General features: G+C 31.6%; 1 protein-coding gene across 7 annotated transcripts; it reads right to left on the minus strand.

Moving 5' to 3' along the window:
* Positions 1-1,226: 1,226 nt before the first annotated feature.
* Positions 1,227-4,368, minus strand: LOC127261364 (uncharacterized). Of its 7 annotated transcripts, none has more exons than XM_051289688.1 (9): positions 4,209-4,368; positions 4,048-4,104; positions 3,100-3,298; positions 2,911-3,016; positions 2,626-2,811; positions 2,368-2,533; positions 1,986-2,293; positions 1,796-1,885; positions 1,227-1,644 (listed from the first exon to the last, which is right to left on the minus strand). In XM_051289688.1, exons 3-9 carry the CDS (start codon positions 3,277-3,279, stop codon positions 1,571-1,573), a joined length of 1,110 nt encoding a protein of 369 aa, XP_051145645.1. In that variant the 5' UTR covers positions 3,280-3,298; positions 4,048-4,104; positions 4,209-4,368; the 3' UTR covers positions 1,227-1,570. The 7 variants fall into 7 exon arrangements, with proteins under 7 accessions (XP_051145645.1, XP_051145649.1, XP_051145643.1 ...); XM_051289692.1 differs by having other exon boundaries at positions 1,986-2,281; positions 2,386-2,533; positions 4,014-4,104; positions 4,209-4,367; XM_051289686.1 differs by having other exon boundaries at positions 4,014-4,104; positions 4,209-4,367.
* Positions 4,369-10,898: the final 6,530 nt, after the last annotated feature.

Below are 10,898 nucleotides of genomic sequence, written 5' to 3' on the forward strand. Positions count from 1 at the left end.
TATATTGTATGAAGACATACTTATATAGTCCAATTAAAAGAGGGTTATATAAAATAAGATAATACAAATATATTTCACTAAAAATCTTTTTGTTTATAATCTTCAAAAGAATTGTAAAATTAATGTACAAAAAATTCGATCAGATAATAATTTAACGGATATATTAACTAAGAAATTATCGACTGTAATATTTGAAAAATTGGTAAACAAAATTAGAATACGTCGGTAATGCTCATATCACATGAAGAAATTCATTAGAATTTTTTATAGTAAGATTTTAATAAACCATTCTTCGTGTAAAAATATCCAATGAGTATTGTACACATGCTTACTACATATACATTAGGCGGACGATTTTACATACTATCAACATATGTGATACGTGTTTGAATGGGGCACATTGACTATCATAATTTCACTTATGAAGTGCTTATAAATATGTATATATGTGAATGAATAAATGATACATTTATTATAAAAAAATATATTTATATTTTTTATTATTTATAAAATAAATTCAAACTTTCAAGCTTTCCAAAACAATAGTCTAAAGCATTGTTTGCCGGATCGGCCGATCCGGAACCACTTCGGTTCAAAAACAATATCCGATATTTTTTTTTTTTTTTTCTGTTGACGCCTTTTTTTCTGTTTTTGCCTTCTTTCCATTTCAAATCTTAAAAAATTGAAACTTGGGATGAAGAATACGGCATTGGAGAAAAATTTATGTGAATTTAGAGAGGCTAGAGGTGTATATACCGCCTCAATAAACCAATAAGGATTGCGAGGGTTGGGGAAGAAGGTGGGTGCGGGAAGAAAGGGATTTAGGGTTGGTATAATATAAAATTAATTTATTTACTTAATATTTGGAAGTAATATTAATTTATTTAGATTAATTTGATATTTAATTTATAGATTTCTTATTGTATTTAATTTTTATTAATATTAATATTTTAAAATAATTTGTAAATTTATTATTTAAAATTTTCATTTTTTAAAAAAATATAAATTTATATATATATAAAATTATATAGATTTGATATCTGACCGATACGCCTGGCAGATACACCACAATGTATCCGAAATCGTAAAGGCCGATTCAGGATAACGATCCGCGACGGCTAACCATGGTCTAAAGAGAAGCTCTCTTTGCATATACTCTATCTGATCTATAGATAAAAGTTGTAAAGGCAAATGCACGGTAACAAAATAATAATCATACATTTACATAGTACATTAACGAGATGTTAATTCCAACAGTACTGAGTACACAGGCACAGCACAGCACAGCATGTAACTACAAGAATTACAGCTATCTGTTTACCCCATACGTCATAGAAAATAAATTAATTACAGCACACACAACACAACTACACAAGGACCTAACAAAGTAAACTAACCAACATTATCTTCTGCTTCTTCGTCGTCTTCTTCTTCTTCTTCTACATCAATCCATCCATCCATTATCTTATATATATATATATATATATCTACCCATTTCCAGAAAGGCTACATATCTTTATCTTTCTCTCTATCAACATCCTTCTCTTCAATTCTACCGAACAAATCTTTATCATTGCGACCGCAGATTATTCGCGGTCGCCTCTTCCTTGGGGATGTGATCAGAATCCACGAAGAACTCTTCCACTGAATCACAACCAGCATATCATGTAAGTAAGAAGATATATAAAACAGTTCCAAATACCCTTTAATCAGTTCTTGCACAACTGATTGACTTATCTCAACTCAACTGTTCAGAACAATGCATGAATGTTGACATGAATATCTTCCTTCTTACCTATAGTCTCATGCTCCAGAGAATTGAGTCGAAGGTCCGAATCCGAAGCTAGAAATGGGGAGCCAGGATAGCTTCCAAGAGCTCCAAACTCTGCCACAGTATATATATATATTATATAGAAAAACAAGAGTGCATATATATAAACGTTGTAGTCATTTGCTAAGCTCAAAATTTCCCGGAGTTAAATTACCTGCCAAGTTAGACATATCCACAGTTAGATCTGTAAAGCTAAAATTCCACGGGATCTGAGACAAGGATCGAGGAGAATCTTGAGAATTTCCAGGGCCATTATCTGGTGGTAGGTGCAGTTGTGCCGAACTTGCCACATCGGGCATAAAAGCAGCATCGAGGGCACAAGTGTCAGCTTCGATTCTTGCTGCTTCGGATGAACTGAAGCCAAAATGGCCACTGGATGCCGCTGAACTGGGACTCAATGTCGTGCTTGGAGATATCTCAGCCATACCCATTGTGAATGTGCTCGCCCCACTGCAGACAAAACTAATTCTTAGTTATAATTTTGGCCTGGGGGTTAAAATCATATCTGATCCTCACAAATCGAGCGTGTCCCTTACTCATTTCCAGTGTTCAACCTCATAAGATGAAAATTCCTTAGAGCAGAAGCACCATCGACCATGTGGCAACTTGGGGCAGTGTAGACCATAGGATCGATACAAGGTTGTCCGGTGTAAGGAATTGGAGGCTGATGCATGATCGGGTATCCAATGGGTAAGCTGTTGGCTGCACTGCAAATAAGTGGCTTTGAATTATCACAATAATATATATGTATGAAACGAAAGACCCCCTCGAATGGAAAATAGAAGGATTCTTACCAGCCTGGGTACGAACACCTTTCTGCATTGCAGCCAAAGGAGCCTTCGGAGGAACCACCGGATGCGTCATTACACGAGACTGATGCTCGAGCAAGTGGTTGAATATAACAATTTGCTTCTTCAGTTTAAGCCTTGTGTAGTATGCCCGGAAAAAGTCTGCATTTTCTTCTTCAAGCTTCTGCCACACTGAATTAAGAAAGAACCATAGTTCGAGGAGCATTGTGAAATAAGAAGTACCAATTGTACAATAAGGATTTTTCGTTTAGGACAAGTTGGATCCTCTACCTAACTTGGTGAATCCACGATCTATTCCAACACGACTCTGTAGGTTCTCGACAATTTCGTCTTTATTCATATACAGCTGGAGACACCGTTCAATCAAATTTTGGACCTAAAACATACAAACAGGGTTACCAGCTATGTCAAGAGTGCTTCTAAAACATTCTCAAATGAGCTCAAAAGAAATAGACCTACAAATTCAATATCCTCACGGGAAACTTTCCCGTTGCCATTGCTAGACACTGAAACTGAACCTGAATCGGGCACAGGAGTCTCTGCTGCGCCATTTTGGCTTACTACAATTTTAGACGTAGGAAAACCAAGATTAGTGGACTTCACATCATCCTGATCCTTTAAGGGCAAATCGCTCTTCATGACATCATAAGCCAGCTCGCTGAGAAATGGAAGAAAGTTGTCAGCAAGAAAATGTTAAGGACGGCAAAGTTGTTATCAACAAGAAAATGCCAGCAGTTGTTTTCCATGAAGTTCAAGCATTGGATAGCCCTGAGATCCGCATAGATACCATGATTTCAAACACATCAAACAATGGTAATTTATTTAAACTAGTTAAGAAACTTCCATTGTAACAAGTTTAGCACAATTCCAATTACATTCAAAATGTACTTAGATGTCATCTCCACAATCAACACAACAAAAAAGCAATGAATTTCTCCAAAGCAGAGAATTAGATAGACAAAATCGAGGAACAATGATATTGATAATGAATTCCACACTAACAAACCAGACAAGGAGAGCACTCACATTCACCATTCACTTGCAAATCTCAATAAGTAAAATTTTCTGTTACCAGATATAAACCTGAAACCCTTGTTTAAATTAGATGCAACTAATCTAATCTACTTATAAACCTACTTGAATATACCTTGAAAAGGGATAAAAACTCTTTCATGTAAGACAGCATCGTAAATACTTATGGAATACTTCCTCTACAACTAACTCACAGGTTGAAATAAACATAAACATTTTTCTTGATGTTCATAAAAGTGACTCAAAAGTATAATGATAAAATTAAATAACAAGGCAGAACACACAACACATCCTTAATATAAATTATTATATTTGACTCCAGAAACACCAGTATTATTTACTGTATAATTTCCAATTAATTTCATATAGCTGCACCAAATTGCTGGTTTAAGTTCCCGAACTTGTCAATCGATGAGCTGCAAACCAGTTTATCTGCAAACGATCGAGAAAGAATGAAGTCGTATCGTCTAAACCTGATTGCAATTGATGAATTTCAGATTTTGAGGGAGAAATTGAACAGGAATCTTGGTACGTACGGGGTTTAATTTGGATTCAAAGTGGAGAGAGTGCTTGCAGTTGCAGAGAAAAGTGAAGAGAAATTCCGATGACCGAAGAGCAGCAGGAGTGGTTGTTCGTTCAACTTCTGTTTGTTTGAATTTGCGTTTCCTTCAGCTTTGAGATTGAAGACAACACTGAACCTATTTATTCTTTGCCTCTTTCTCATAGGCACGGAGAGTGACGTCGAATTATTTTTTATATTTTTTAGTACCTCCGCTATATTCGAAAGGTTCGTATTTGTATATATTCAGTTTCACACTTAATTTATCTCATTTTTTATTTTTTTATTTCTGTTTATTTTATATAATTTGCCTTTTTTTTTAAAAAAAAAAAAATATATATATATAATTATATATTTTAATCGCATTTTAAAATTTATAATTTATATTTCATCCTCCCGTCCGACCTCTAACAATTTCATTATATTTAATATTAAAAATATAATTATATTTGTATAATTTTTATTTTTTTTACAAATGTTCATCTAAAACAATGAAAGTATTTGTGCAATTTTTTCTTAATTTATAATAATTAGGGAAAAAATTAATTTTGGTGTCATAATCTCAATATAAAAAACTTATCAACTTTGGTATTATAAACAATTTCAATCAATTTTGGTCATATTATAAACAATTTCAATCAATTTTGGTCTTATAGTTAAAAACTTAACGGAAATTACTGCCGTGGACATAACGGAGGTGATGTGGCAGTTGACATGGAAACTACACGGCCATATTGTTATATGATATATAAAATTTTAGACTAAAATATAAATGTACATGGCCGTGTAAAATTATACATGACCGTGTAACAACAAGGTCATGTATAATTATACACTGAAATATACATGGCCGTGTATATTGTACATGGCCGTGTAGTTTCCAGGTAAGATGCCACGTTACCTCCGTTATGTCCATGTTAGCAATTTTTGTTAATTTTTTAACAGTATGACCAAAATTGATTGAAATTGTTTATAATTGAACCAAAATTGATTGAAATAGTTTCCAATTGAACTAAAATTAATAATTTTTTTTATATTGGGACCAAAATTGATAAATTTTGATTATATTGAGACCAAAATTGATTTTTTTCCTAATAATTAATATTCAAATATCAACATGCAAAAAATAAACTAGACCTTTAGAGGCGAACGGAGGTAGATATTTTTTTTATTTTAATTAAACTATTTAGGCATATTAATCTTAATCTATAATTATTTTTATTAAATTATAATTATTTTTACTAATATACTTCTTAATTAATTACTAATTATTCAATACTTAAAACTCTATGCCTAAGCTAAATGAGACAATTTAAAGAGACAATTTAGCTGGGACGGATAGAGTAATATTTTATTGATTAATGTAATTATATAAGATATCTATAACGTATATTAAGAACTAATAAAAAAAAATACTTGTTTTTTCTCACATTGTAGAACTTCTTTTCCACATCAACAAGTTTATTATTTTATCTAATACAAAGTTTATACTATCTCCGTTCGACTCTAAAGGTTTCATTTACTTTTTACGTGTTGATATTTGAATATTAATTATTATATTAAAACGTAGTACAAATTAAGAAAATTGCAAAAATACTTTCATTAGTGTCTTATAATACTAATAAAATGACATTTATACAAATATAAAGATATTTTTAATCTTAAGTACAATGACACAAAAGGTAAATGTGATCCTTAGAGGCGGACAGAGGAAGTATAATATATATATATATATATTTAAGGGACACTTGGATTTAAATTCATCTGACTTGTAACACATTTAAATTCAGTCTCTCTTCATTTTCAAAGTACACTGCACTCTCTACTTTTGATTTTCATTTACATTTGACTCTCTAATACCCATTTTACCCTTGAAATTACTATATAATATAACGAATATTGTATGTACTCCCGTTATTTTAATATAAATCTACATTATCTAATTACATACTCTAAAATTATCCGTCTGTACAAAGAAAATGTTAAGTCATGTACCTGAAAATTTTATTTATGTACTTAAATAAGTTAAAGTAAATTAAACTCAAAAACAAAATAAAACTCTATTAAAACCCACCATCCGAATTGTGGCTTGGTCATTTTTTCGAAACTCGTCCTCTCCCACATTGCCACTCTTCGTCGAAACCCCCTATTAAAGTAATAATCATTGAGCCTCCTTGCAGAAACGTTCGTCGCCGTCAGAAGTCTCCACTCACTGGCCAGAGCTCCATTTTCGTTCGAGATGTGAAAAAAATCTCCTCCTCAAAACATAGTTTGGAAAAAGTAAGTTAAAGTTTATGATTTTCGTAGGATCAAGTTTTTGAGTTCATGTTGTATTTAGATTTATTTTTATTTTGTGCGTCGGTTGAGTTTGTACAAGTTCCGGTAATGAGTCAATTTACTTTGACATTGTATTGGGTCGAATATGAGTTATTTTGATGTGTTTGAAATTATAAATGATCTTGTGTCTTTAGAAGTACCTTCATGTGTAGTTTTCTAAGTTTATATTTATAGTAAAATAATTCAGATGTAAGGCGGATAGTGCTTTTTGTTTTTTTCAAATACCATAGGAAAATTGTATCTTTTCGGATGATTTTCTAAGTACAAAGGTGTTGGGCGATGTCTCTGTCATGGGATTGGTTATAGATGTATCTAGTTTTATTGATTAGTAAAAAATTTGTTTGTTCTTTATATTGTTTACAAGTGTCTTCCATTTTCTTTGGAGTGTCTTGATTGTTAATTAATATGTCTCAAATATAATATTACTTACCTTCGTAGTTATGCCATAAACTTGTGTTTGTGTTGGGTATACTCATAAACACATATTTTTATTTGAAATGATGACAGATCCAAAAAAAAAACACAAAGACCTTATCTCCAGATTTTTTATACATTTATTCTATACAAAGATAGTTAAACTTAAAGTTGGGATGAACGAAAAACAACTGAAAGCTTTGCAACTCACACTATTTGGTTATATGGAGGAGTTTTTATAGATACCGAAGTAAAGAGACCGTTACAGATGCCAATGTGAGAGTCTCGATTGTGGGCCACTTGTATGCATGTACACTGAGAGTTACGCTTTAGATGATCCACCAAGCAGCTGGGTGTCCAAATTCGATGATGTCAAGGCTTGTTGGACTAAAATTGCTACAAGAATTTTAGCAGAGGCACTATAGGGTCTGTCTAATTCAATTTGAATGTTTGGAGTGTGATTATATTTTAAGAGATTGTTTAAACCAACACATGATATTTTAAGAGATTGTTTATATGTACTTACATTATGGTCATGTATACGTTTGTATATACGATAGGTAATTCGAACTTTCTAATATATACCTCTGTATATAACTTGGACACCCAAATCACATGCACAAATGTGCTGCAGGAGAACATGTACCCAAAAAATTAAATAATATACTTCAGATGGATAAATTCTATAATTAGATGTCGATAAAATCCTAGGCCAAGACCACACACCCCCAATGATGATATTTGTATCTTTATTTCGAATTTATATACCTCTGAACTAATCGAATCCACTCATATGAAGGAATATGATCTCTAAGTAGCTTTATCCGCAATCGACGTACAGTTAGAAAATGTGTACTCACCAAATTGTTCTGAAAGCACCGATGGACCGATGACAAATCCACATTAATGACTAATATGTTCCCTACAATATGAGAAAGTCCAATATTTCTCATTAATAATATTTTCTATCCCTTCCAGTTTATTTACTTTCGTTTGGTGTTACTTCTCACTCTCATAAATGCTTGGACGGACAATCATGTTACAAAGAACGTATGAGGTCATCAGTCATGAAGTGATTTTAATATATCTATTACCATGGGTCACCTCAACATATTTTATTTCATATTTATTATAACTGAAATTCTTCATCCACCATTGAATATATGGATAGGTTCTTTGGTTGTCGTCTCGGAAGTATTCATTGCTGCTCACTCACTGCCCAGAAAATGAATATGATAAATTAACTCGTAGTTGTTTGATCCAACAACAATCATTGATAAATCTTGGCCTTGTTAGGTGAACACCCATGTTCACATTAATAATACCTATGCATGAATATGAATACTTTCATACACAAAGATACACCAGCTTGCTCGTACTATGTATACCTCTGGTATTAACAAATATACTTTTTAAACTTCATAGAATACCCGTATTGTCACTATAACAACTCTGTTCAAAAATTAAATACCTACACGTGATTCAATGTCAATGCAATTTGAAATAAATGATGAAAACACATTGTGGGTCATATTATACTATAAGAAGTACTTTGGGGACACAAAAGACCCAGGTGTTATGCTTAATTTAATTAACCTAGCTTTATATCTAGTGTATTTTCGTCATTGATAATTGTTATCATTGGTCATATTTTATACAACTACAATAATTTGTAATATACTTTCGTTGTAAATTTACATACCCATGGATACAACTAATTTGAAATTAATTTGTAATGATACATACTCTCACATATTAGTTGTGTACACCGAAAAATATAAGGGGAATGTTATCTAATTTTGAAATCATTCAATAGTGGTCTCATACACAGATATCCGTTCAATGTACAATTATCCAAAAATAAAATAAAATTCCAGTCATATGATGAGGAATAAAAAATACCTAAGATAAAGCCTCCTTGCAACTTTTTCGGTTATATCCTACGCGACCACCACGACCATATTTTTAGATTTTTCACCTAATGTGATTCAAACCGTCTTTTTTGGCCGGCCTAGTTGGACAGATATTGTACGAGAAATTATCTCTCATGCGGGTTGTTCTGCGTCACATCTATTTTTTCTTGGATGGTTGCAATTACGCAATAAAGTTTCAAGCAAGTGGCATAGCCTCCACAACAGATGTTATATGCTGTCCAAAATCCTTCCGCAGGGGTGAGTAAACAGCTTTGTTGAAAACAGACGTTCATCAATTCTTGTGGTGCATAAGATATCTCTGCATTACCTATACAAAATATAGTTAACTTTTTGCGTATATCATAATAAATTAAACAAATATTCTACACATACCTGTATGCGAAAATTGTTTACTAAATGATGAAGACAGTATGCGTGGTGGGCTTTAGAAAATACAGCGAGAATAAATTTTAGAAATTCCAAGTGTCTATCTAAAAAAATATTATTCTTTTCAATTATACCGACCATCAACGTAAAGAACAAACCTTAACCTCCAGCAAAATAATTTTCAATTTTCATCATTTTCGACAGACACAACTGCATAACAACAAGATTTTATGAACATTCAATCTACTCGCATATGAAATACCAATGTTCATACATGAGTATTTGTAGTACATATCAACCAAACCAGAGTATCTTCAAACGAATAAAATATACAAAAGCATACAACATGGGTATAAAATTAATAATTATAGGTACATTCCACCAAAGAAAGATTTTATGTAAAAATGCTCATGTATACTACCACTAAATCGCAAAAACCCCCCTCAAATATTTTTTTCCTACACGTTTTGTCCTATATTATGGGTTATCATGACTGTAAAAAATTATCTACTATTGTGCAAATAATTTCGAACAGAGCACAATCACCAAAGGATTGGTGAAATAATAGTAAAAATTATCAATCATACCTGAGTTTTAATCTTTGTCTTCAGTTAAACGTACGTAGGATCGGTCGTTAGCCCTTACACACCACTATAATCAACCAAATTATTACAACAAAAGAACATTCAAAATCAAAACTTCCTCTTTCCAGTGTTTTTTTCGTACAAAATAAACCTAAAGATTGAAATATAGATTCGCCATCGCCATCAATCACGCGCAAATAAAATAGAAGTTGGTATGGAAGTTCTTATGCGCGGAAATAACCTAATGAAGAGAGAAGAATACCTAAAATAATAAATTAGATTTTTGGGGAGAGAGAATGGCAATATTGTAATTGAGATTGAGGGTGAGAAGTTAATGCTAATATTTATTAAAAAGTGGGGAATGCAGTGTGTAGAGAGTGTGGTTGGGGACTGAATTTAAACATTAAAATAGGGGTAGGAATTTTAATCCAATTGTCCGTATATTTAAAAATATTAATATTTTATATTTTATTAAATATTAGTATTATATTGGAATATAATAGAAATAAACGTAAAAAGACTAAATTAACTTTATTAGTATTATATGATATAAATGTAATGACATTTGTATAATATATTGTAAATTGAAAAAATATTTGTAATGTTAGGTAGATAGTGCAGTTGCTAAATAAATGAAAACTTTGTTGTAGGATGAACCAAAATGAAAAAAAAAAAAATGAATAGTTTATTAAGGAACGAAAGGAGTGTAATACGATAATTTATACTTAAATACTCTCGCCATCCCACAACAATTGGCATCTTTTTTATTTTGATATGTCTCGTAACAATTAATACTTTTTTATTTTAGATAAAACTTACTAAAGCCAAACATACTCAACAAATATAAATCAATTTAATTAACCACATAACATATAACATCATATTTTATAAAAATTAGTTTACGTTAATTATAAATAAATACACGTATTTCATTATTTACTTTGTATTCAATGACGGAACCAGCCGTAAATTTATGGGGGCAAGATATTGGTTTTTTTTATCGATTCAATATCTTTTTCGATTTCTTCCGGC

Source organism: Andrographis paniculata, unplaced genomic scaffold (genome assembly GCF_009805555.1).
Source record: "Andrographis paniculata isolate CXL003 unplaced genomic scaffold, ASM980555v1 Contig62END, whole genome shotgun sequence".
NCBI lineage: Eukaryota > Viridiplantae > Streptophyta > Magnoliopsida > Lamiales > Acanthaceae > Andrographis > Andrographis paniculata.